Below are 26,483 nucleotides of genomic sequence, written 5' to 3'. Positions count from 1 at the left end.
CCGCAGCGCCGTCCCGTGCCTCCTCACGCCTGACTCTGCCGCTGCCGCCGGCCGGCCAATGGGCGCCGCGCCGGGGCTGGCTGCGCGGCCAACGGGAGGGCGCGCTTGGAGAGCCGGCGGCGCCGGCGGTTGTTATTGCTGCGACGGGCGCTGCCGCCCTTGCTGCTGGTTTCGCCGCCGCGCCGGGAGCCGCTGCCGCCGTCACCCAGGTGAGGGGGCGCGCGGGGGCGGGGGAAGGCGGTCGGTCGCGGCCTGACCCGGGGGTGCCCGTGTCGTTGCCGGGGCGCGGGTGCCGGTGCCCGGCCGGCTGCGGGGCTCCTCCCGGTGGCACCCCGACGCGGAGCGGAGCGGAGCGGTGCGGCGCTGTGCCAGCCCGGAGGACCGGCTGTGCGTGTGTGCCGCCGGCCGGGCGTCTCCCCTGGGCTTACCCCTCCTCGCCGCCGTCGTCCCGCGCGGGGGCGGCCTGTGGCCGCTGCCAGCCGGCGGCGTGTGCCAGGGTCTCTCCGCTTCCTCGCAGGGGCTGGACGGGACGGACGAGCCTGGTCCAGGCGCAGCCTGGCCGCTGGTCCCTCGGCTAGGCGGCTGCTTTTTCGGGAGGGTAAGTAGCCTTACAACCCAGGCGCTCGGGTTGCAAGCTTCCTTGGCATCTGCTGTGATGTGTTTACCGTGAATAAAACGGTATCTGCTGTGATGTATTTGCTGGTAATCAGAAATGGTAGCATTTTGGTGCCGTTGCTAAGGAAGAAAAATGGTAACTGATGTTGCTGGATGCCGAGCTTGGCACGTTATTTATGTTGGACCTAGTCGGAGTGCATCAACAGGGGACTAACCAGCGTCCTCCGGCCTGTGAACTGTGCACACGTTTTACGTTTTAGAGTGGAAGATGGACCTGTTAGAGGGGGTCGTCAAAGGGCACGTTGCCTGTGGAGAGGGTCTGTGAGGGCTGGGGTTGTTTAGCCTGGAAAAGAGAAGGCTCCCGAGACACCTTACTGTGGCCTTTCAGTATGTAAACGGGGCTTACAAGAAAGACGGAGAAAGACTTTTTGCTAAGGCCTGTAGCAACAAGGCAAGGGGAAGTGGTTTTAAACTAAAAAAGGGTAGGTTTAGGTTAGACATGAGGATAACATTTTCTACAATGAGGGTGGTGAGGCACTGGAACAGGTTGCCCAGAGAAGTTGTGGATGCCCCATCATTGGAGGTGTTCAAGGCCAGGTTGGATGGGGCTTTGAGCAACCAGTTTGAGTGAAAGATGTCTCTACCCTCGGCCGGGGGGGTTGGACTAGATGACCTTTAAAGGTCCCTTTCCACCCAAACCAACAAGCAGCCTGCTCTGTGGAAGTGGCAGAAGTTCTGAGCCCCTGTGGGAACGCTGCCTCTGTGCTCTTGGGAGCTGTGATGAAAACTCCCTTACTTACAGAAAGGTGGATTGCCTTGAGCTAGCTGCAGTCTAAAGGCAGTCTGCTGTGTTGATGTAGTTTGCGTGGATTCTGGCTCACAGCTATGAGAGGAATGAGGCTTGGATAAATAGGAGATCACAGTTAATTTAACTTCTAAATCTGGTTTGAACCTTTCTGTGCCCTTTTAGTACAGAATACAATTATCCTGCAAAAGACTTGAAATAAAATTGGGTAATAATTAATATTTCTTTATTCTTTTGCTTCCTTGACCTAATCTCAAAACTGGAGAGCTGATTGCCTCTCAAATTGGTTTGCCTCTCAAACCAATCTTAAACTTTGTTTTACACTATTCTGTAGAAAGAGAATCTGTCTTTCCCTTCCTTTCTCGGTTTTTACTTTAAAACTAGGTCACAACTAAGATAGGTAATGCTTTTTTTTCTGAAGGTTAACTGCTGTTTATTTAATTTTTCTCAAAATTTGCAGGTTACTTATAGACAACAGTAGAAGAACTGTAATTGTGATGCTTTATGTTTGAACAATGGCAATGAACGACAGCGTTAATATCTTGAACTCTGCTTATCTGGCGGTGGAATATATAGACTCTTTCTTGCCTGACAATCCATTGCAGCAACCATTTAAAAATGCCTGGAATTACATGCTGGATAACTACACAAAGTTCCAGATTGCAACTTGGGGATCACTTATAGTGCATGAAGTTTCATACTTCTTGCTCTGTGTACCTGGATTTGTCTTTCAGTTTATACCATACATGCAAAAGTATAAAATTCAGCAGGTAAGACAAAGTTGTGAACTACACACTTCCTGATTCGTCTTTGAATATGTGAAGTAGACCATATAACTGCAGTATCCTAGTTTCCAATTTATATGACCCTATTTCCACTATCACTGTAGACACCCTGGAAGTGACAGAGCAAACTTACAATGTGTGTGAGGAGAGAAAGAGGAGTGGATTTTGGGGAAGGAAAGGAGTTATTTCTGAGGGAGGGTATCCTTTCTACCGTGGTGGTACAGAGAGAAAAGAGTATGTCAATCTCTATGTTAGCAAAGTTAAATTTTCACCATGTGAGTTTATATATCTGCAGAGGAAAGTACAGTAGAATCACAGCATCCGGTAGTAGAGCTGTGTCTTAATATTATGAAAGAATTACATGGTGTACTTATTTAATAGCAAGTGCCTCTTTCAAAGTATCTCTATGCACACCCTCTTGAAAGGATTTTGAAGTATTTTAACAATGGAGAAAGTCTAGGATGGATTGCACACTACTAATTGGTACCAAATGCACATCCAGTGTCTAAAGATGATTGCTTCCCCCCAGTTCCTTGTAATATGAATTAGAAATTAATAATACCAGCTTCTGAAATTATTACAGTAATTGGTAAAATGTCTCCCTGCAAAAACTGGATCTTGTCAACACAACTTAGTTCTTTGCAAGTTTGTATCTTCAGCTTCTCTTTGTATTATTTTAGCTATAGAAATACATTCTATTACTTTAGCTGTGGAAATACAAACTTAGATTTGTATTAGACTGTAGAATATGAAATGTTCCTGCTAATTACAAACACTGAAATAACAAGAGTAGTTTGGGGAGACTGGCAAAGATGACCTTTGTTAAGAGAGACTTACTTTAAATTTTACAGAAAGCTAGCTTAGAAAATCAAGAGGTTTTGATGAAACTGAATCCAATCCCGTGGAATTTATATTGCCTGAGTTAATTTGTATTCTGCTATCTGTCTTCCAAGGTGAAATGAAACTGCCTCCAGAGTAATTTTTGCAGCACTTCAGTTATTTGCAGTAGAAGTATCTAACACCACTGATTCTTTTTGCTTCTTAGGATAAACCAGAAACATGGGAAAAACAATGGAAGTGTTTCAAAACACTTCTCTTCAATCACTTTTTCATTCAGCTTCCTCTGATTTGTGGCACCTATTATTTCACAGAGTATTTTAACATCCCGTATGAGTGGGAAGAGATGCCTAGATGGTAGGTAGATTTTTCTTGTATGTTGATGCTGAGTTACATACAGCTGGAGGCAGAGTATTTAACAAATAGTGTTGTCAACTCTAACACACAATATTTTTTAGGCGATGTAAACTATGTTTGTTAATTTTGCCTCTGTTGATGCTTAACTGCTATAAGAGCTAGTTATAGCTTTCTAGATTTTTTTTTTTTAAATGCCTTTTCATTTTGTGTTTTTTTTTTTTTCTGATAACTGTTCTTTACAACAGAAGCTCATGTTTCTTGGAAATTTATTTTCTGTCTGGTTTAGATAGCTGATGCAGCTGTATATTTTTATATGTACATCTTACACAGTCTGTGGGTGTTCTTTATGTTGAAATGACAGTTTGTTATACTTCATGCTAATTCACTTCATATCAACAGATGAGCTGATGGGTACAAGGACTAACATGCTTGGCAATTAATATTTTTAGTATGTTAAAAAGGTAGTGTTAATGCACTCTTATTCAATCAGTAACATACATAAACATTTCCCACCCTTACTAGAATATAACTATTATATTTTTCAAGATTGTGTATCTGCTAGTATAGTCTATAACTAATAGCTCTTCTCCCTTTTAAAGGTATGTTGTGCTTGCCCAGTGTTTTGGATGTGCAGTGATTGAAGATGCCTGGCACTATTTCCTGCATAGATTGCTGCATCACAAGAGAATATACAAGTATATCCATAAGGTTCATCATGAGTTTGTTGTATGTATTCCTTGATTATTATTTTTTTAGTAGTTTTTAGCATAGGCGATTTCATACAACTTGTTTAAAAGGTCTTATTTGAAAGACTTAAGAATTTTGCATCCCTCTGACAGTGGGATAGATGTCTTGTCTTGAGCTCTTTGTCAAGAACAGTCATCCATTTTGTTTCTGGAAACACCTCCTGTAATTTTATTTCATTTAATGGGAATGAAAGGTGGCACCCAACTCTCGAGGTTTGATTGTGTCCGTTGAGCTAGGTGAAAGCAAGCTTTTAAAAGTGTGTTACATGCTTGAATGCTAGGGAAGGGGGAAATGGTGGGTTTCTGGTTTTGATTGTTGGTCAGTTCTCCGCCACCTAGAGTGTTATCCAGAGTATACTAATCCCCAGAACACCATCCAAACAGGCGGCTCCTGCATGGCCTGGGTGTGTTCTTGTTATATGCAGGATATATGATTCAGGAAAGGCTTATAGCTTTGGATATAGCCCTCTGGAAGCAGTATAGCCAGTTGTGTGATACTGCATGGAGAGCACAGTGCAGTACAGAGATATGTTGGGTGGTTCTACGTTTAGCAGTGTTGGAGCTGACATTGGGCACAAAGTAATGAGCCATGCTTGACTGGAGGTGGCACTGTTCTGAGCAGGTAGGGTCCAGCAGTGCTTACACATTAGAGTTGGTATAGCTGCGTTTAGATGGCACTCTCTGGATCACAGAAGTCAGCGCTACCGTGTTTGTCTACTGCTGCGTTTCAGTGTGTAACCCATACTGTTCCTAAGGTAAACTGCAAGCTACTGGGTATGAGGTGGTTTATACAGGCTGTGATAATAGAGAAACTTGGTATTGATTGATGCATGCATACGTACATACATCTGCAGCAGCAGCAGCTGCTGTTTTCCTCTTGTTCTTGGCAGCCCCTCAGGTCTTTAGCAGGAGCAGTTTCTGGCCATTATTCTTGAGTGGTTAGCAGTTCATACAGAAGTGATCTGTAGGCTAATGGCTGTTTTACTAAAACCTTTCCCTGATAGTAATTTTTAAATTAAGCTGAAGTGAATTTTTTTTCCCCCCCCGATAATCAAACTTACAACCTTGAGCATTAGGTTAATTTTTTTTTAATTATTGTCTTTCTATTGTGGTCTACTTCTGAAAACTCTATGGAATTTCTTTTTTTGTAAACCAAATGTAGACATGATTAGGGGTTGTTTATATATATATATAAAAATATATATACATATATAAAGAAAATGTTTTATTTCAATCTTATAATAGTATTTGAATAGTAAGAATATATCTTAAAAATTGTCAAAGATGAGGGGGGCTTTTTAATTATTTTTTAAATAGATTTCTAAGTGAATCCTGACTCTGAGAATATTTTGGCTTCCTTCTTTCTTCTGCTTCCAAGACTGGATGTATAGCAAAGCTGATAGGAGCTTCCCAAACACTTTTAATATTCCTGAAATAATGCTTTGGCCTTGGGTAATGGTAAGCCTAAATAAGTTTTCAACTTTTCAACTAGTAGTGAAGTGTTTGGAATCACTAAAGGAATGATAATCCTTACGACCTTGGAATACTGTTTCTTGTTTTCCCAGCGAGGAGCTGAACACCTGTGTTAAGGCCCTTGCTTGGTCAGACCGTTTCCTTTACCCGTAACATCATTCTGCTTGTCCTATTGTAGTCATGTGGGGTAATGGGAAGGGGAGAGTACCACAAAATGGTGATTGTGATTTGGGGGTATAGAAAATTGAAAATGGTGACTGTTTTCCTGTCTGTTATCTCTTTCTAGTCTCCATTTGGAATGCAAGCAGAATATGCACATCCTCTGGAAACACTTATCCTTGGAACTGGCTTTTTTATTGGAATTGTTGTTTTCTGTAACCATGTGATTCTTCTGTGGGCATGGGTGATATGTCGCTTGATGGAAACCATTGACGTGCACAGGTGACATCCTTATTGCTTTTTAGTAATTGCTTTTTCTCTTCTCCCTAAGTCTGTCTTAAACTTACTTGTCTATTTCACTGAGCTTTACTGGTTATTTTGCACTGAAATGCTTTTATGCATCTTACAAAGAATGACACAATCTGAACAGTTACACTGCCTTCTGTTTTGAGGTAGTGTTAATAGCAAATGTTGCTGATTAAGAGTGTAGACTATAGCTAGAGCATCTTGAGGAGGGTTTCAGAAGCTGGGTGCCTCATTAGGATGTCTGGCTCTTGATATTTGGTGTACAAGTGACCTTATGCATATTAGAACACCAAAAACCAATTACAAAATGCGATATTCCAGCCAAGGGTTCTTTCCATTTAATACTTGTCAGCCAGTTTTCCTGAGCCAGAGAAACTTTAGGCTATAACCAGGCTAACCACTGACTGTATTTTAAATATTTAAATAAATTTAATTTAATTATTTATTTATGGTAGATACAAAGGGCAAGACTTCTTGTCTCTGTAGTATAACTGGCTTCTTTTCAAATTTGGCTCTGCCAAGTTTTGCTAGCGCAAATCCCAGTAGGCTTAGCTGGGTTCATCTGCAAATGAACGAGCTTTTCTTTCCTGTGTTTGAGAGGAAGGGGTAAGTCAGAGTTCATTTTTGAAATGCTAGTATTACACTTGACCTTGTCTCTGTAAATATATTATGAAGCGTATAGTGACTTACTGTAAGCTGAGTGTCAAGTGTTTTAGTGGAACATGAGCTACTAACCAACTCATTGTACACATCATTGCTGGTTTAATTATATATTGGGTGTAGACTGAGAAGTATATGTTGTGACATATCATAAAGTAATTGATGCAAAATATGAATCTCTGATGATTATCACTTTAATTTGTGGTCCACATGAGGTGTTTATAACAAATTACCTCACGCTGTCCCCACTAGGTGGTGGTAAGATGCTTTCCAGCACTACTAAGCAAAAGAGCTGAAATCCCTCTAAAACAAACTGTTCTGGTTTTAATATTACTTTAATTGTATATTTTGAATTTTAAACATTTGAAGAGCTTGCAGTAAGCTGAAAATAAGAGTAGAAATACTGCAATTGTAGTTGATTTGAGATGCTGTTTGATAAGCAGCTGAGCTGATGTTCATAGCTTGTCGCTAAAAGATAGTGTTATTTCTTGTTCCTCCTTCCTAACGTCACTCTTGAGTCAGTTAAAGCTGCTAAGCCAGCAGGAAGTCAGCCACTGTGATTTTTTTAGGTTACTTGCTTAAATTTTTTTGTGTTGCCTAATAAACTGAGCTGAAAAGTTCAACAAGTGGCAAAGCCATTGTGGGATAGTTTACAGAAGCATTTGGCTGCGATAGGATGGATCTTGTTTTCCTATTAAGCCAGCATTACAGTCATTACCTCATGGCCTTATAATAACAAAAAATCTTGTTATTTTATAAAAACAACAAGTTAGTGTCTATATTTTGTGGTTTATATCTGGGAAAATTCCTTACTCTAGTTGCTTTTTTTCCCCTCCCCCTCCCCTGTAGTGGCTATGATGTTCCGCTGAACCCTCTTCATTTGGTGCCTTTCTATGCTGGGGCTCGTTTTCATGATTTCCATCACATGAACTTTATTGGCAATTACGCTTCAACCTTCACATGGTGGGACAGAATCTTTGGTACAGACTCTCAATTCATTGCCTATAAAGAAAAAGAGAAGAAGCAACAACTCATAATGAAGAAGAAGGCTAACTAAATTTCCAGTGTAAAAATTCTGATGCTAATACTGGTAGTCAACTTTTGCTTTTCTGTAAAGCAAAATAGTGATTGGGTGTTAAGCGTAAATCTTGTTCCTTGGCTACTAAGTGGTAGGGAAAAATGGCTAATTACACTGCAGTATCTTCCTAATGGGAATGCTTTCTATTTTATATGTAAGTACTGCATATATTTTAACTACAGATTTAAAGATGATGCAAAAAAACTGAGATGACTTGTGTCTATCCTTTTTTTTTTTTTTTTTTTTTTAAAATCAATTTTATCTTTAATGTTGCCCACTTTGGATCCAGGTAGAATTATATATGTACACTGAAATTGGACTTAGCTTTTTTAAATATATATTCTTAAATTTGTAATATCAAATAGCAGAACATATTAACTGGTGTCAGCACTGTATTATTTAAATATTGGGTAAAAGTTACTTAAAACCAAAACATCTGTTAATAGGAAACATGGACAGGCCATTTGCACACTGGATAATGTGAACTGTTAATAACAGAATATCTGGCTAAACATAAGTTACAGAGACATTCCTGATCTAGACTTATTATGTTATTTTAGATTACAGGTATAAAGAATAGAAGTTTTTATTTGAAGAAACTGTTTTTTGCTGCTCTTTTGAAGTTGGTCTGTCAGCGTACTTAGCATTTATATTATATTCTTCTCTGTATGTTGTAATTTGCTGAACTGACTTGTTGCTATATTTGCACTTGTGACAGATGAAATAAATGTGGTTTGGTTTGATGCGTGTATTATACCTTTCATATGTTTTTTAATACAAAGTTGTGATAAAAAACACGTAGGATATAGCGTCTTACTCTGTTCATCGCTTTAATGAAGAAGCATTATTTCTGGTAGTATGGTCTACAACAGTTCCATCTGTAAACTACTTAGAGACAGCAGTAAGAAATGGAAATAGAGAACATGTAAATTCTGCTGGTTTGTGTTTTGAAGGACGTGGATATATAGCTACTCAGTGTAGTGACAACTTTTGGGCCAAGTGCATTCTCAGGTTAAGCTACAGCTTTCACAAACTAGAATCTCAAAATCTACTTGGGTTGTACTAGTAATAGAAGCAGTAGTCTAATATTGTTGAATCTACTCTACATATTTGTCTGTTGCACAGGAAATAACAGTGGAAGTATTTAAGAAGGGCTTAAACGCTTGTAAAGATCTTGCACTTTGTATTTTAATGTCAGCTGCTCTTCAGACTTCAAATACCACTTCGTCTACCATCTAAGTCCTTTAGAGATGCTTACAGTGTTTTCCTTACTCAGGACCACCTCAACTTTCATGCTGCTCCACATGCAGTCTGGTGTAATACTCAAAACAGGCACTCCTGTGAAAGTGCAGATGAGATCAGGCTTGTAACAAAAAAACAAGGTGTTAATGATCTTCAGAGTGATTAAAATATTATTTGAGATGTGGGAGTGGTTCAGATTCCTCTTCTGCAAGTGTTTTGTAGAAGCTTTTACTTCTCCATCTGTATCCCCGTTGAAATTTGTTGTGCTTTCTCTTCCCCTTCCCTCTAAAAGGATGTAAAAATGCTTGACTGTGGCAGGTGAATGGAAGCCGAAATCCCTATATTGCTCAATTTTTAGCGGGGACTGGTACTTAAGACTTCCCAAATCTGTATGTACTGTCAGCCTGAACTCTCCAGGGTGGAAGTGACGTCTTTAATCAAATTTCAAAGATGGCCATTATCTTCTTTGCTTTGTCAGCTCCCACTCTCATTGTGCAGCCGCGGCTATACTTCGCTTTATTTTACTGAACCCCTAGCCTAAAATACAAGGAGCTTTCAGTGCTTCAGATTTTCCCTGTGTATATGAATTCTATTCACTGGTTCTCAGCCTGCTGGCTTATGCCTATACAAGCACTGTCGCAAAATTGTGTACAACTGTGAGCCAATTGCTTAAACACTCTAGTAAAGGTATTTGTAAAAGCTTGGTGTGTCCTCAGCTATTGGAGAGCTCAATCAGAGCACTAGAAGTTTGATAGGATGACTTACAAAGTTAGGATGTATATTCTGTTCTTCAAGAGGTTTTGAAAATAATGAATGTAATTTTAACACATTACTTATGCCATCTTTTTAGGTACAGTGTGCATGGGGTGAGTTTTCCATTCTTTTTTTTCATTACTTGAATCCATATTTTTCTGACACACACTGCTCCTTCAGGTTTTTGGGTTATTTTACATACATCCTTACAGTAGAATGTGATCACATCATTGCTTTTGATCCTCTTTCTTTAACAAATCCCTAGAGAATTATGCAAGCTGTGCTTTAGAAATGTATTTTTTGCTGAAAAAATGTGTCCACTGGACCTCTTTCAACACAGGAACTTGCGTTTGAAAACCATAGGTTTGTTTCGCTGCAGGACTCTGATAGACCTGCATTTTGCCACCACCCCAGCACCTTTTCAAATGCAGAACCTTGTATTCATTACTGAACATGATGCTGGCTAGTAAATGACCTCATTACTATGTATCTTTTATGCATATTAAGAACTATGTTAGGCAATTACATTTCTGAGGTTTTAGGCCTTTATTAAATAAGACTTCACTGTTTTTTTTTTTTCCATATTTAGAGAGACTATAGAGCATGTGTAGTTCTGAAAACTAAGAGGTTTTTGTGCAATAGGGAAAAAAGCATCATACAGGTGACAGTTTTTGGCTCTTGACAAGGCACGACAAAACCTTACACAATCTGTTCTCCTTTAGCAAGGAGATAGATTTAAATCTTACAAGTGGTAGGATAGGGCAATAAGTGGGGTAGCAACATTTTTCACAACTTAACCTTTTTCTGAGAGTCCAGTTGAGTTTAAGTGAGGTTCATCTGTGGGAAATAACAGCTTGTACTGTTCCTTAGGATATGACAATAATTAAGTCCTATGAAATCAATGAATTAATTTCTTAGGTTTTGTGTCAAAAAACATGGAAACTTGAAAAGTTCAATGAATTGTTAAGGTTAGGATTGCAAAATAATCAACTGCTTTTGGCTGCTGATGTGAAATACTAAATAAGGAGGTTTATATTACACTACAGCACAGCTTGCCAGAAAATATTAATAATGATTGATATTATGATGATATTTGTAATTTATGAGACTTCATTTATTTTCCTCACTGAGTTTATAATAAATGTTTGCTGAGTGTTTTAAGATAATTTTGAAGTGTGATGTATTTCTAGATTTTTAACATTCATTTTTGTTGAAAAATGTTATTATTGAAACCTACATTATGGCTACAGATGGTTAGTGCTAACTGCAGTGTCTGGTTCATTGCCTCCAAATCTCCATCCTGTTACTGCTGCCTCTCTCCCCCCGTCAGCTGCAGCCTTCTGGTGAATCTCAGCCATTGAAACCTGTAACTGGCAGATCCAGGGAGAAGGCAGCTTTTTGCCATTGGTTCTTGCTATGATCTTCTGTCTGTGAAGGTAATAAGCACAGCAGTGAAATCGCTTTTCAGTTGCATTTTTTACCAGCTAACTGGATTATATCATGTCCTCTGCAGTAGGGTATTTCCTCTATTTTTCAAATAATTTCTGTGGCTTGTCTCTGAATTTTCGATGCCTTGTTTCAGCTGTAGATATCAGAAGTGCGTGTCCATTCTCTCCAATACCACCTTGGTGGTATAATCGCATCCTTCCTCTGAAGCATTGTCCTTCTGGCTAAACATTCAAAGATAAAATTAGCTCTTCTGCAGCATTGCGCTGGAAAATAGAGTCAAGTTACCCATCTATTTGTGATCTCTCGATGCTTCTAGCAATACTGCTTGCCAGACTGTTATGAGTGTGGTTTATATTTCTTGCGCTTAAGTATAATTTGCAATTTGCTGCTCTGAAATATTTAAATGTGCTCGACTTACTAAGTACTCTAAATCACACTGCAGAGCTGCTATGTCCTTATTATTCACCATTCTTTGTCATCTGCAAATTTTAATCAGTTTTGATTCACATTTATGTAATTGCTGAATAAATTAGCCCCCGGACTTGAAATACCAGTCCCTGTGGAAGACCAGAAGAACACTCCTGTTAGGTAATGACTCACCACTTTTAAAAAACCCTGTCAGCCAGTTCTGCAGACCCTCAAAACGATCCTGCATGGTAATTTCTCTGTAAGAGTGTGTGGCAGTGTAGCCATGCCATCTCTCAGAAACAGCGTTGCAGTTCAGTGTCCAGGACCTAGTATCACCCCTGGAGCAGTGATTACTGCTGCAGTCTGAAACAAGGGGCAGAAATAAGCCACTGCCATTTGTGTCAGTATGCAGCATGTAAGTGCAAATGTCAGGTACGTTTTATGTGAAATGTAAGTTGCAGCCTATAAAAAGGCTTTACACAGAATTGTTACATGTATAGGATGTTCACCACCCCACCCCAACAAGAGCACAGTAAGCTCTTAAATACCTGACAGGGTTGAGTTTCGGTAACACGGGTAGGTCCTGTAACAGGTGGAGCCAATAAAAGATTCAGTCTTGCAATACATAACTGGAAGGTAGTTTTATTTCCTTTCCCTCTCTGTAACCTCCTGTGTTACTGCCTCGTCTATATTTGGATTTTAAAACATTTATTCATTCTTTATATTTCCTTTGACCTGCCTTGTGTTAAGCCTGTTCTCAAGGTACTGGGAAAGCTGTGACTTCCCATGTCTCAACCCTGTTTTGCAAGCATCCAAGCAATAGAGCCACTGAGTTGTGCAAGACATTTTGGAGGTTGGTATTAGACGCTTCTGTCTTAAAGGCAAATCTTCAAGTGCCCAGAGCTGCCAGGTATAGTATGTGTATATAATCAGCATTCAGATAAGTTTTGTAAAAGCTTCTTACATCTCACGAGTTATCTCTACCTGCTGGCCTGGTAGTTTGTCAACACAGATCAGCTGTTCTCTTTTTAAAATTGACTGGAACTATTCTATTCCTGTCATTAATTTCTTAATTGAAACCCTTACCAGCTTTTCTGTGGTTTGACCTGGTCTTTTAGTACATATATAGTTTATACCTGTTCTTTCCGAATAGTTGTGCTGTGTTAATGCCCTAACTAGTCTTTCAGAATTTTTTCAAGGCTTGAAAATGCGATATAACTGAATATTAGGAGGCCAAAGATAGCCTTCCTCAGAGGGGGGCTTGAAGACCAACTAGTCATTTGGTCTTGCTGGTCTGAACACGCTTCTCCCTTACGCCTTATGTTCAGCATCCTACTTGCTTATTTGTATGTTAGAAAACACTGCCTTCCTCGTGCAGCATAGTGCACCCTCTCACTTCTTTCCAAATATAAGCCAGAGTTTGCTGAGTATTTCCATGGCGTCATTATGAGCAGTACTTTGTTATTAATAATATAAGTATCTGATCTCCATCATAGAGTGTTTTGGGGATTTCTGCTGTTCCTAATGTACTTCTATTGTTTCTAATGGACATAGCTTTAGCGTGCTCATTTTGGGTTATAAAAGAAAATAGTTGCCTCAGCCTGCTTGTCGTGCCACACAAATGAAAAAAGTGCAGAGTTACTCAAGTCTGGTAAGCAGAACTCTGAGAGTGAGGGTGGGTTTTTTTTTTTTTTTGGAAGTTTTATTTGTATACTTGCTGGTAAGTCATGAATTGCTGAAAAAGATTCAGGCAAGTCAAAAGCATTTGGAAATTTGAATCACATTCAGCAAATTGTTTTGGCCACAAGAATGGAATGATAGGTAAAGATATATGAATATTATATATATGTTTGTACATATTTATTTGTCTATGAATATGTATTTTTGTAAATGTCAATGAAGTTTTCTTCACTATTACCAAATTATTTAGGCAGCATCTGTTAGCAAAATATAATTTACTATTTGGTGTCATATACAGACATAAGAGAGAGGTAAACCAGATTTGAAATCTTCTGATCAGGACGTTTTCTGTACAGGGAGCATTTGAGCTCTATGCCCTGCTCTAATTAGTAGGATTAGCTTACCAAGGCCATACCCAGGAGCCTGGTTATGCATATAGCCTGGGAATGCCCTTGGGGTTAGGTATTCCTCTGAGACTAAGGCAAGTGCAAAACCGTTTTCCATACTACAAGGAAATTTGGCCTTTGCCTGTGATGATAGTTGTCATCTCTGAACTATGGAAAATGGGAGGAGGGATTGGATGCAAAGGAAGTCATCAACTTATTCCTCCCGCTCAGTTCTGCGAATGTGCCTAAGCTCTCTGAGAATCTAATCATTGTTTCTTAATCCCTTATTAAAAAGAAATTAGTATGTGTGAACTCAAAATGAAATATTTGATGGTCTGTAAAGTGCCCTGTTTTATGTACGATGTGTATGTGCATGTGTTTTTAGAAGTAATCATTCTCGTCATTTTTTTAGGGGTGAGGGGATAATAAGTATGAAAATTAATGGAAATCGATTCAGACCTAGTTGTGAGACTAATTTTGTGTAGTGGAATAATAATTCACTGCTTGAATAGATGAAAAGAAATAGATGATTTCTGAGCCTAGTTGTATCTTTTAGTGACATTGGTTTTGGGGAAATAAATTTAAAGGGAAGCCAGTGAGAGTTGGTACACTGCACAGAGGGGTTTTTTGGACTGATCAGAAAGTTCTCCCAGAAAATGATACTGTAAGTCTAAAATCACAGCATCAGCAGATTGGTTTACTTTGTGTATAAGGCACAAGCGAAAGTGATGAAGAAAACAAGGAATATTTACCCTTGTGATGAAGGTAGCCAACAAAACTGATTAAGAATGCGAATCTTTTGAATTCTAGGTCAGCTGCCTTTATTTGTAGTTAATTTTGAGCTCTGAGCGCATTGCACATATTGCACATAATTCTAAAGTGGTGTGAAGTCGTAATACAATTCATGCTGTTAGGGAGGAGAGAAGTCAGAGGGATGGTCCTTCTGTGATCCTAAATCCGAACAGCAATCTTGGTAAGAGAAAACAATATATCAGGGAGTCTCTGTACATCCAAGTCTTGCAAAATGCTTAGAGCAAATTCGCGTTGTCCTAACCTCAGAGCTAACGTGACGTGATATGATAGGCATCTCCCAAAGTTTTCTAGCAGTAAGAATGGAGAGTTGACAGCTCCAAGAAGTGCTCTGAAGGTGCCATTGCACATGGTTGCATTCTTGTAACCCTGGAATTAAACTGGGCAGAGAAGCTTCTGAACCAGGTTGGCTTTGAAAGATGGTAAGGACTGGATGAGCTGACCTTTGGTTCTTGCTATGAAGAAACACATCAAATAATCCAGGACTGACAGTCAGAACACTGAAAAATAACAAGTATAGGTGAATATAGACAAATAGACATATAAGTATTTACATACAGTAGTTGCATTTTCAGGTCTGAGTTTCCGAGCTGGTATATCACCAAGTGTCAATGAAGATGTTCTCCTAGAACATGCTTACCCATGCTTATGGGTAAAGATCAGAGGGAAGGCTAATAAGGCAGATATCCTGGTGGGAGTCTGTTAGAGACCACCCAACCAGGATGAGGAAACAGACGAAGTTTTCTGCAAGCGGTTGGCTGAAGTCTCACGATCTCTAGCCCTCGTTCTCATGGGAGACTTCAACTTACCAGATATCTGCTGGCAATACAACACAGCAGAGAGAAAGCAGTCTCGGAGGTTCCTGGAGCGTGTGGAAGATAATGTCCTGATGCAGCTGGTAAGCGAGCCAACCAGGGGAGGTGCCCCGCTGGACCTGCTGTTCATGAACAGAGAGGGCCTGGTGGGCGATGTGGTGGTTGGAGGCTGTCTTGGGCTCAGTGACCATGAAATGATAAGAGTTTTCAATTCTTGGAGAAGTAAGGAAGGGGGTCAGCAAAACCGCTACCCTGAACTATAGAAGGGCAGACTTTGGATTGTTTAGGAGTCTGGTTAACAGAGTCCCTTGGGAGGCAGTCCTGAAGGGCAAAGGAGTCCAGGAAGGCTGGATGTTATTCAAGAAGGAAGTCTTAAAGGCACAGGAGCAGGCTGTCCCCATGTGCCACAAGTCGAGCGGGTGGGGGAGAAGACCAGCCTGGCTGAACAGAGAGCTTTGGCTGGAACTCAGGAAAAAAAGGAGAGCCTACCACCTTTGGAAGAAGGGGCAGGTGACTCAGGAGGACTACAAGGATGTTGTGAGGTTATGCATTAAGATTAGAAAGGCGAAGGCCCAGCTGGAACTTAAACTGGCCACTGCCGTTAAAGATAACAAAAAATGTTTTTACAAATATGTCAGCGACAAAAGGAGGGCCAAGGAGAATCTCCCTCCTTTGTTGGATGTGGAGGGAAACATTGCCATGAAGGACGAGGAGAAGGCAGAGGTACTTAATGCCTTCTTTGCCTCAGTCTTTAATAGTCAGACTGGTCATCCTTGGGGTTTTCAGGCCCCTGAGCTGGTAGATGGAGATAGGATGCAGAATGAAGGCCTAGTTGTTGAAGAGGTGGCAGTCACCGACTTGCTCCTCCACCTGGATGCCCACAAGTCCATGGGGCCAGACAGGATCCACCCAAGGATATTGAGGGAGCTGGCAGAGGAGCTTGCCAAGCCACTCTCCATCATTTATCAGCAGTCCTGGTCAACCGTGGAGGTCCCAGATGACTGGAAGTTGGCAAATGTGACGCCCCTCTACAAGAAGGGTTGGAAGGAGGATCCGGGGAACTACAGGCCTGTCAGCCTGACCTCGGTGCCGGGGAAAAGTCATGGAACAAATCATCTTGAGTGACATTATGCAGCAAGTGCGGGACAACCGGGGGATCAGGCTCAGCCAGCATGGGTTTATGAAAGGCAGGTCCTGTTTCACTAACCTGGTCTCCTCCTATGACAAGGTGACCCTCTTAGTGGATGAGGGGAAGGCTGTGGATGTTGTCTACTTGGACTTCAGTAAGGCCTTTGACACTGTCTCCCACAGCATTCTCCTGGAGAAGCTGGCTGCTCACGGCTTGGATGGGTGCACTCTGCGCTGGGTTAAAAACTGGCTGGACGGCCGATCCCAGAGAGTGGTGGTGAATGGAGTCAAATCAGTTGGCGTCCGGTCACGAGTGGTGTTCCCCAGGGCTCAGTGTTGGGGCCGGTCCTGTTAAATATCTTCATTGATGATCTGGATGAGGGGATTGAGTGCACCCTCAGTAAGTTTGCAGATGACACCAAGTTGGATGGAAGTGTCGATGTGCTGGAGGATAGGAAGGCCCTGTAGAGGGATCTGGACAGGCTGGATTGATGGGCCGGGACCAACTGTATGAGGTTCAGTAAGGCCAAGTGCCGAGTCCTGCACTTGGGTCGCAACAACGCCATGCAACACTACAGGCTTGGGGAAGAGTGGCTGGAGAGCTGTCTGGCTGAAAAGGACCTGGGGGTGTTTGTCGACAGCTGCCTGAACATGAGGCAGCAGTGTGCTCAGGTGGCCAAGAAGGCCAATAGCATCCTGGCTTGTATCAGGAATAGTGTGGCCAGCAGGACCAGGGAGGTGATGGTGCCTCTGTGTTCGGCACTGGTGAGGCTGCACCTCGACCACTGTGTTCAGTTTTGGGCCCCTCACTACAAGAAGGACATCAAGGTGCTGGAGCGTGTCCAGAGAAGGGCAACAAAGTTGGTGAAGGGTCTAGAGCACAAGTCTTGTGAGGAGCGGCTGAGGGAACTGGGGTTGTTCAGCCTGGAGAAGAGGAGGCTGAGGGGAGACCTTATTGCTCTCTACAACTACCTGAAAGGAGGTTGTAGCGAGGTGGGGGTCGGTCTCTTCTCCCAGGTAACAAGCTATAGGACGAGAGGAAACGGCCTCAAGCTGCACCAGGGGAGGTTTAGGTTGGATATTAGGAAAAACTTCTTCACCAAAAGGGTAGTCAGGCACTGGACCAGGCTGCCCAGGGAAGTGATTGAGTCCCCATCCCTGGAGGTATTTAAAAGAAGGGTAGATGTGGTGCTCGAGGACATGGTTTAGTGGTGGACTTGGCAGTGACAGGTTAACGGTTGGACTCGATGATCTTAAGGGTCTTTTCCAACCTAAAAGATTCTATGATTCACCAAATAGAATAAAAAAAGCAATGTAGGAGTCGCGCCCCGGGATTCTTCCAACGCTTTTCTCCACCTGGACATCGAGATGGGTTGATGAAAACGGCTTTAGCGGCTCCGGGCCGCATCTTGCGGGGCCGCGCAGTCCCCGCCGCCCTCCGCGGGGAGCTCTCGCTCCTCCCGCCGCGGCCCGCGGAGACGGGCGGAGCGGCCGGTCCCTCCCTCCCTCCCTCCCTCCCTTCCCCGCCGCCTCCGCCCGCCCCCCGCTCCCGCCCTCCCTCCCTCCCTCCCTGCCGCCGGGGCCGGCGGCAGCTGCGCGGCCGCAGGCGGGCGGGATGGCGGTGCGGGTGCTGCTGGTGCTCTGCGGGCTGCTCGCTGCCTGCCGAGCGGCGGCGGAGCCGGCGGCGGGGGCGGCGGCGGGGGTCGCCAGCCGGCGGCGGCGGCTGAGCGCTGAGGAGGGCATCTCCTTCGAGTACCACCGCTACGCCGAGCTGCGGGAGGCGCTGGTGGCCGTGTGGCTGCAGTGCCCCGCCATCAGCAGGATCTACACGGTGGGGCGCAGCGCCGAGGGCCGAGAGCTCCTGGTCATCGAGGTCTCCGACCGCCCCGGCGAGCATGAGCCCGGTAAGGGGGGCTGCGGCGGCGGGCGGTGCCCGCACCTGGCGGCAGGTAGCGGCGGGGCGGAGCGGAGCGGAGCCGCTGCCCGGGGCTGCTGCGCTGGGCCCGGGTCCGGCGGCAGCGGGCAGATGCTGTCCCTAAAATATTCGCTGTCAGCGATCGCCTGCACTCAGCGCAAAGCCTCTCTGTGTCTCTGTCCTTGGATTTAGCGCCCTGTTAAAGAGAGAAACACGCAAAAATCGCGGTGAAATGTCAGAAGATGCAGCAGCAATAGGGAATGAACGCGCTCCCCTCTGCTCTGCGGTGAAGCACCTGGTGCAGATGTGCTGAAAGGGAAAGCGTTGGCCTCCCCCTTCCCTGGCACGACCCAAAGTGTCGGGGAAAGAAGCACTAGGTATGAATGTGCCTGTGTGAGCTGTGTAACACGGCCAGGCTGCCTGCGGAAACAGTGTTACTGCATCGCGCTACGGGCATTTGCACAGGTGTCTCGGGATATATGGCTACGTGTACCTAGGGTTTGAGACGTTCTTTATAAAAGGGGATGTGATTGACACTGTGCATTTGTTTTATGTCTATGAGGGTGCATTTTTCATCGTTTCCAATTTCAGAATTGGTAGTATCGCTTAGGTCTATACGTGAAAAAGCTTAATCTTGAAAGCTGCTCAGTACCTAAGGCCCAGCCATAAGCCACCTGCAGTCGTGTCTTCACATTTCCCTTGGTAGGTTACAGAACAGGCCTGGAGGTCTGTGATTTTTAGGTGGAGATGTGGATTCTGTGGGTCTCTGGGGATTTGGTCTATACAATTCGTGCTTAATGTCCTGCTTTATGACCTGAATATAACCTTGCTTTGCATCCTCAAGGGACTTAAATTTTTACTGACTGCGTTAGGGCTACTGATAAAACTTCAAGGTCATAGGATATTGGATGTAAGGAAGGCAGGGTAGCAAAGCATTGTCTTGAAAAATGTAGGAATTGCAGTGAAATTTGAAAAATTTCTTTGTGGTATGTTGTCATCTTCATATGAAGGGTGATCCTGAAGCTAAGAATTAATCTATTGCCACTGTGTAATTTGCACACGGGAATGGTACATGGTTATTGTTGTGACTTTGTGTTACTGTCAGGGGACAGTCGCTACAGCTCATTTATTTGACGCTTCTGTCAAGCCAGCTGAAACAAGGACGAAAAGAGCTCTCCGTGCAGTCTGAGATGGGGCTGTGGCTCTTCCCAGAGAGGCACTGCTTCTCCTGGTGGTGTCAGTGATGTGAGAAAGGGTTTGTCACTGAGACCAAGCAAAAGAAAATTCAACTTTGTATCAATGAGCGATAATAAACCGCTGAAAAGAAAGTTTCCTATGGATTGCATCCATATATAAGCTACAGTGAATGTCAAGCATTTCCTAGAACGTGCTCGGTCTCTCACAACAGGAGCCCATGACGAAAATGCCACATGTTGTAATGTCCAAATCGCATGTCAGGGAATGTGATGAGTCCTGGCAATCTTTAGTGGTGGATGCTGAAAATGCTGGGTTTTTCAGAGGATTAAGCAGAGTTTGAACCAGAGCAAATTCATTGTTTTATTTAAATCCTCAGTTTCATTCTGCGAGGTACTGAGCATTTCTCACACAGTGGAGAGCTGCTGCAGCTTTTCGCTATCTGCACATGAGAGAAACTCAGGATCTGTTTCAGAAGGGCAATGAGCCAGACCCCATGCCTAGTTATGGTTGTGCTCCTTGAAATAATTGTGAAGGCACTGTTAACATCGCTGCTTCTTTGTTACAGAGCCTAAGCACCTAAATATTATGCTAATGGTTGCATCAGAGGCGTTTTCTTCTTAATAACATGCCCTTTCTTCTACTGCGTAGTAAAAGGTAGCACTGTTTATTTTTCTATGTGAGCTTTTTTAAGCTGTCCAGTAAAAGAAGTGGAGCCTTGTACTAGCCTTGGCAGGAGATACGAGGCTGATTCTGCAGCTCTTACCTGAGGGGGGATCCTCGCTCACTCTGAGCATCCACGCTTGATTCCCAGGGCAACAACAGGAATAAGGATGTTTCCTGTGATTAAAGCTTGCAGGATCAGGACCTGATTTATCATCATCTATTGTTAAAAAATGATAGAGAGATTCACAGACACATACATACACATAGTTATTATTTCTTTTTTCATGATAGGCTAAGAAGTTTTTATTCCTGAATGTAACCTGTTCCTACAAGATATCCTGAGTGTCATGGGGTTTATTTTAAAATATATATATAAGTATAAACAAAATATATGCGTGACTCATAGGTTTACGGTCTGTAGAGAGCTCATGCTTCTAGAAGCCTGGGGATTATGCAGGGATGGTACCTGAATTATCTAAGTGAGCTGCTGTGAAAACAAAACCAAACGTTTCCATTCACTTAGTGGGCAAGTTGATGACAAAATAAATCAGGATGGTGTCAGCAGAGCATCAATAAAGACTCTTTGTACTGAGTAGAGAGGCTTTGTACTGAGTAAATCAAATACTGTACATACATGCATACATTGCGTAATCACACATATTGCATGGCCGTGCAACGTTGTGTGAATGTATTTGATCGTATGTAAGCATATAAATCAACTTTAATTTTAGAATATCACCTATTTTTGAAAATAAATTTGTAATATATGAGTAATATTTGAAAAAAAAATGCATGAGAGAAATAGGAAAATTTTAGAAACGTGTTTTAGACTTCCAAAGCAACTGGAACAAATCCTTAGTGAATGAAGCAACTGGAATAAATCATTAAGGCCTTCTTTTGCTGGGGTATATGTATATTTTGCTGGGGTATATGTACATTATGAGGATTTTTTTAAAGTCCTGATACTGCATTGGAATCCAGAACAACTCCATATGAGCCAGTCTGGTTTCTTGTATAAGCATACAAAGTGTCCTGGCAAATCTTGGAAACCTGGATTAGTCACTTGGAAGATGAGCATAGCCTTCACTGGGCTCTTCCCAGGGACGTGCTAAATGCCAGAAACGTGAGAATGCCTAAAGTTTCTGATCCTACCTTAAATACTTGGAGAATGTGCTCTCTTCTCTGCAAACTTGAACACCATGCCACGTGTATTTCCCTTCTGGTTAATGCCAGAGTTTGTTTTAATATTTTGCAATTTTGTTTTTTTATGGCAGCAGTTTCTTTAGGCTGATGCTGCACCCCTATGGGAGATTAAAGCCTGCAATTGCTAATGGAAAAGCAGCCCTTGAATAAGGAGAAGCAAAAGCCGCAGCTGAGGATATTTGAACTTTAACAAATAGCTTTATACTGAGGAAGCTGTTCCGTGCAGATAACCTCACTTTGAGTCGGTGGGGACTAGAAGGTTAAGGCAGAGGAAGACTTGAATGAGACTATATCAGTGGTTAGGTGTAGAAGGTATTGTATGAACCTAGACTGGAAGTGACCAAAACATTTTGGAGTGGCTTTGATGATGTGAGAAAATATAATTCATTTCCTTGTGCTTGCCAAAAATTGGCAAAGTTGACAGAAGATGGTGGACGGCAAGGTAAGATAAAGCAAAGAGAAAGAGATTGTGGGAAGTTGATGATGCACCAAGGAAAAACAGAGGACAGTTGATAGTAAAGCACAGATTATTTCTGGGATAAACTAAACAATATTTTACCTTAATTCAGGTGCAGGAGAATACTGTCTACGCCTGAGAGAGGAAATAGGCTCTTGCTTTGGATATCTGATGTTCTGTTGAACAAACACCCAATGGATGCTGATCTCTTGAGGCTTTTTTTATTCCCATAACTAAGCTCATTTGGGCATAAGTTTGTATTCTTTAATAGCAATGAAATATATTTAGAATTGATTAATGCCAAAAGCAGTTCCTCCACCATTAATGTTCAGCCACTTGTTTAGGCATGCTGCCACTTCTGACTCATTTGTGCCATTGATTTTGGTGGTGCAAGACCAGTCCCCTCCATTACTGCTTCACTTTGAACGTGAAAATGAAACATTTTGACACGAAGATTCTTAGTTGTTTTTTTTTTTCTTTACATGAAAAAATTGCAGATAAAAATTTCTCTCAACTCCTACCTTTTTTTTTTTTTTATAAATTACTAAGATTTTTATAGTGGTTATTTTTCAGTGTTTAGTTTTGTGAAGAAATCCTCAAAGTAAGGCTTATTAATTGACTGGTTATGTGTGCTACAGATACAAACTCTGAAAATTACTTTGGCATCCAATGGAGGGGAGAGAGGGTGGATGAAAATACAGATTTTGTTACAACAAAATGATCTGCAAATTTGTGACATTTTTGTCAAGTTGTTTATACTAGAGAAAAGGAAACAGAAATCCTGAAAATATCAGAATAATAGCATTTTGGAAACAAAATATTTCTTGTTTATTCAAAGCAGTGTTTAATTTGGAAGTTTTTTCAATGTTAATGATTTTATTGTTCATCCTTCTCCCCACAAGCATCTTTAAAAATACTTCAAATAGAAGGAGAAGGTGTATTTGTAGTTGAGTGAGACATCTGATTTTCTAGAAGATGGCATACTTGGACTTTTCAGTTTTGAAAAACAACAAAGCATTGTGAGCTGGTGAGGCAGGAGCACACCGCGCATGAGGTAAGCAACGTAGCTGGGACTCGGAGCATTGGCAGGGCACCGCGGGTGTGACTTCAGTCAATTTTATGAGGTGCAACTCAGCTACATTAATCCCCAGACCCATCACTTTATCAAAGACCCCACTTGGCACAGTGAGGAAATGGGTTGGGTGGGTCAGTGCTGGCGCTGAGCCTAAATAAGCTGCTTGGCTTCCCAAATTGCAGCTCCTGTACTGGCCCCCCCAAAGTCACCCAACGTTAGGCTCTCAGTTTCTCACACTCCAGCCCTGCAGTGCTGAAGCCATTTCCTCCTGCAAAAACATAATTAAAGGGTGACTAAGAGAGAAGTGAAAATCATGCCTCTACTGTATCTTAATGAATGGGGAAATCCAAGATCTGTCCACTAATGCAGAAACCATACCTAGGTTTTTTTCTGTCATTGAAGTGCACCCTCATTCAGCTGTGGCACCAGCCATGTGAGCCAATACTTTCTGTGATAAGAAATTGTGATAAGTAAAGCTGACAAATTCACAGGGAAAAAAATTGTTGCTCGTAATGTTTGTATTTCACTGTTGCACAAAACCCATTTTTTAATATTTTTTAAATGATTGTAATTTAAATGATTCTGCAGCTGTTCCAGAGAACCACGAGCAAGTGCTGCTCTTTAAAAAAGAGAAACAGCAGCGCAAGAAGAAACAAACGTGTAGGAGGCTGCCGTGATTTCAGCCCAGCGTGGGCAGGAATCTTCTGTGCTGCCTTAGGGCGGTAGCCCAGGAGCGGGGAGACTGCTCGGGATCACCTGTGGGCCTTGTGGGATGCCCTGCTTCAGATGGGTGAACGCAGCACTCGGATCAGCGGTAGGGCATTTTAGCAGTGGTGATGTTAGAAAGCACGCAGCTCGTCTCTTGGTTACGGTGATGTCATCAGATGTGGCCATTCTAATTTTATCTCTTACAATTTATTGCACTTGAGTTTGTAAAGCTTCTTTTTCTTACGCTTGGAATTTGCAAGTAAAAATCTTGTGAGCTCTTTGATGGGTCCTGTTAGTATTTCCCAATTTTTCAGAGCATTAATACAAATTGTATACAACAAGAGCTTGTTATTAAATCTAGATATTAGAGAGCAGACCTAATTTTTGCATGCTTGAGGTTTAAGCAAATGCCAGTTTTTATCAATGGCCACTTGTTCAGTATTCCCTTTTTGGAGGGAGGTGTTGAAGGAAACAGGGCTGGTCTCTGGTGAACGCGAGTGCACCGAGTTGATATCTATCCAGCTGCAATGCATACGGTAGGGGCTGTAAATGGGTGGATATAAGCAAAACACTTTGTATCAGGAGTACAGGACATGCTGTGCTGACGACATTATGCTGTCACATTTTTCCTTCAGCTGTGGTTCAGCTTCTCTCCTTCTCTCATGGCTTATGTTTGCAATCCTCTTTAAAGGTGAGCTGCTCTTCGGGCAGCAGAGTAACAAGAGCACCCACAGTGCCAAACCGAGAGCATGAGCAGGGCAGCTGCTGGTGTCTCTGCAGGGATGTATAAAACAAAATGCAGAATAAAATGTGGTTGAACCTATTATTCACGTAGCCTTCTGCATTTGGATTTTTTCTTTCCTTTGTGCATCAGGGAACAGATTTTTCTTTCAGAGCTTGTGAGGACGTTCTGGCTTTCCCATCAAACACCGCATGGGACACGCTACCAACTCACCTCCTGGGAGTGCAAATCTGGGGCTGGTTGTACCTCTCTCATTCTGCAGAAGACTGAGAGGCTGTAATTAACTTTCCAGTGAAATTCCTTATGGGTTGTAGTGCCACTTAAGGTAGTCCCTCAGGAGCCTCCCAGCCAGGATTTGGCCTGGGGTAGTCTCTGGCAGCATGATTTTAATGTTGTCTGTGTTCAGAGAGGGATGTCCAGTGTCCTTCACAGATTCTGTAGGTTGTGCAGGTCTCGAGAGGGCTGTAGGATTTGCTGGCAATAAGATGGCTGGCTGTATGTGCTGAGCGGGTTTCTTAAAAACATGTTTTATTTTTAAGAGCCTTGAATAACTTAATATTTTTTTAGAATGTACTTGGTAACACTCAGTTTTTTGAAAATGGATTTTTCTTCCTTAATATTTTCTTTCTTAAATAAATAATATTTCTGAATTCATCTACCTTCCTATCCCAGTTTTAATGTTCAACTAAAAACAGAGGTGTAGAATACCAAGAGAAAAATGTGCTCAAAAGCTGGTGAAAGTCAAGGAGATGTAGGCACATTTATAGATCACAGTTGCAGCTAGCTGCTAATGCCATTCACGTTCCCATTGAAGTCAATGGAAATTCACAGTAAGTGTGGTTAGGCAGCTGTGCTAGGCAGTCTCTGCAGTGTTTCCTAGAGATACAATACCCTTACTCCAATTGCTTCACTGGCTGAGGTATTTAAAGACTTCCCTTTTTGTTAGATCATTTAAAAAAGGGTTAAGAGAGGCTGTGTGCTACCTGCAAAAACACTGTAGATCCCAGCTACTGCATCTCAGAAGTTTCTCTTTTATTTGCTGGAATAACACAGAGGGCAACCAAGCTGTAGTAAAGAGGGCTGTAATCATTAAGAATAAACATGACTCTACAGAAGGCAGTTGTTTTATTTTTAAAGCTTAAAATTAGTCTGAGTATGCAGAGTGTTCAGAGTTTGTCGGTTTGACCCAGGCTGGTTTTGACAATCCCACTCCTTTTGAAAGAGTCGATTACTTTAATATTTTAAAGAGAAGAGTTGTCATCACCTCCCACATCTGCAGAATGCCTTAACAGTTTCCAATGAAAACAGGAGGTGAGCCTGTTTTGTTGTTGGTTGGGATTAAAGGGATGTTTTATTATGGTGACATCAGTGTGAACTCGAGAGAATTAATGAGAAATATATAAAGCACAGCGATTTCCTAAGATTTCATGAGACATTTTGTTAAAGGTAGTAAATTATAATCATGTGATTTATCAAAAAATGACCTTGTTAAATCTTAATTAACTTTATTCAGGAGAAACTGTTTATTTTTCTATAATTTAGTGATCACTGTCTCTACTGACTATCAGAGGAGCTGACATTGGGCAGGCTTCTAACTTAGGAACATGTGCAAGAACTTATGGTTAAGACCTGATGAACCCCAGCTTTCATGTGTCATCATGTAAAGTACGTTGTTGTACTTTATAGGCTTGCTTTGTGAAACATACTATTTATGAACCCTATCTGATCTTTTCTCAGCAGATTAATTTATATTGTTAAGTCTTCATACCTGTTTAATTCATGTTCCTCCTAAAAAAAAAAAAAAGTCATATGTCACATCTTTTTTTGGTCTATGTTTTCTTTTTAAAGAAAAGCCTCATGCATGTATTACCACAGGCTCTTGCTTATTTTTTTCCCATTGAGTTGGGAATTAAACTGGAAAGAAGGTTTGTAGCTGAATTCTCTTAAGATGTTGTGGAATCAAGCAAAAGTGAAAACTGCAGTGTGTACTTTAAGGCTTCTGGGTCAGTTAATTAAAATAATGGGTAGAAT

General features: G+C 42.0%; 2 protein-coding genes across 3 annotated transcripts in view; both read left to right on the top strand.

Moving 5' to 3' along the window:
- On the top strand, positions 1-8,564 carry MSMO1 (methylsterol monooxygenase 1). Of its 2 annotated transcripts, none has more exons than XM_087737824.1 (6): positions 1-209; positions 1,881-2,190; positions 3,251-3,399; positions 3,999-4,125; positions 5,905-6,059; positions 7,593-8,564. In XM_087737824.1, the coding sequence occupies exons 2-6, from the start codon at positions 1,936-1,938 to the stop codon at positions 7,798-7,800; spliced, it is 894 nt and encodes a 297-aa protein (XP_087593950.1). In that variant the 5' UTR covers positions 1-209; positions 1,881-1,935; the 3' UTR covers positions 7,801-8,564. The 2 variants fall into 2 exon arrangements, with proteins under 2 accessions (XP_087593950.1, XP_087593951.1); XM_087737825.1 differs by lacking the exon at positions 1-209 and adding an exon at positions 479-598.
- Positions 8,565-18,079: 9,515 nt separating this feature from the next.
- CPE (carboxypeptidase E) overlaps positions 18,080-26,483 on the top strand; it is a 57,550-nt gene continuing 49,146 nt past the window's right edge. The window contains exon 1 of the mRNA XM_087737375.1: positions 18,080-18,396. Coding sequence (XP_087593501.1) covers positions 18,108-18,396 — 289 coding nt within the window. The 5' untranslated portion in view covers positions 18,080-18,107. The remainder of the gene's footprint in view (positions 18,397-26,483) is intronic.

The sequence above is a fragment of the Nipponia nippon genome, unplaced genomic scaffold (assembly GCF_047370975.1).
Source record: "Nipponia nippon isolate SJK-2023a ecotype South Korea unplaced genomic scaffold, ASM4737097v1 scaffold_6, whole genome shotgun sequence".
NCBI classification, from domain to species: Eukaryota; Metazoa; Chordata; class Aves; order Pelecaniformes; family Threskiornithidae; genus Nipponia; species Nipponia nippon.
Note: the sequence above shows the minus strand (reverse complement) of the source record. Positions and strands in the feature narration are given on the sequence as shown.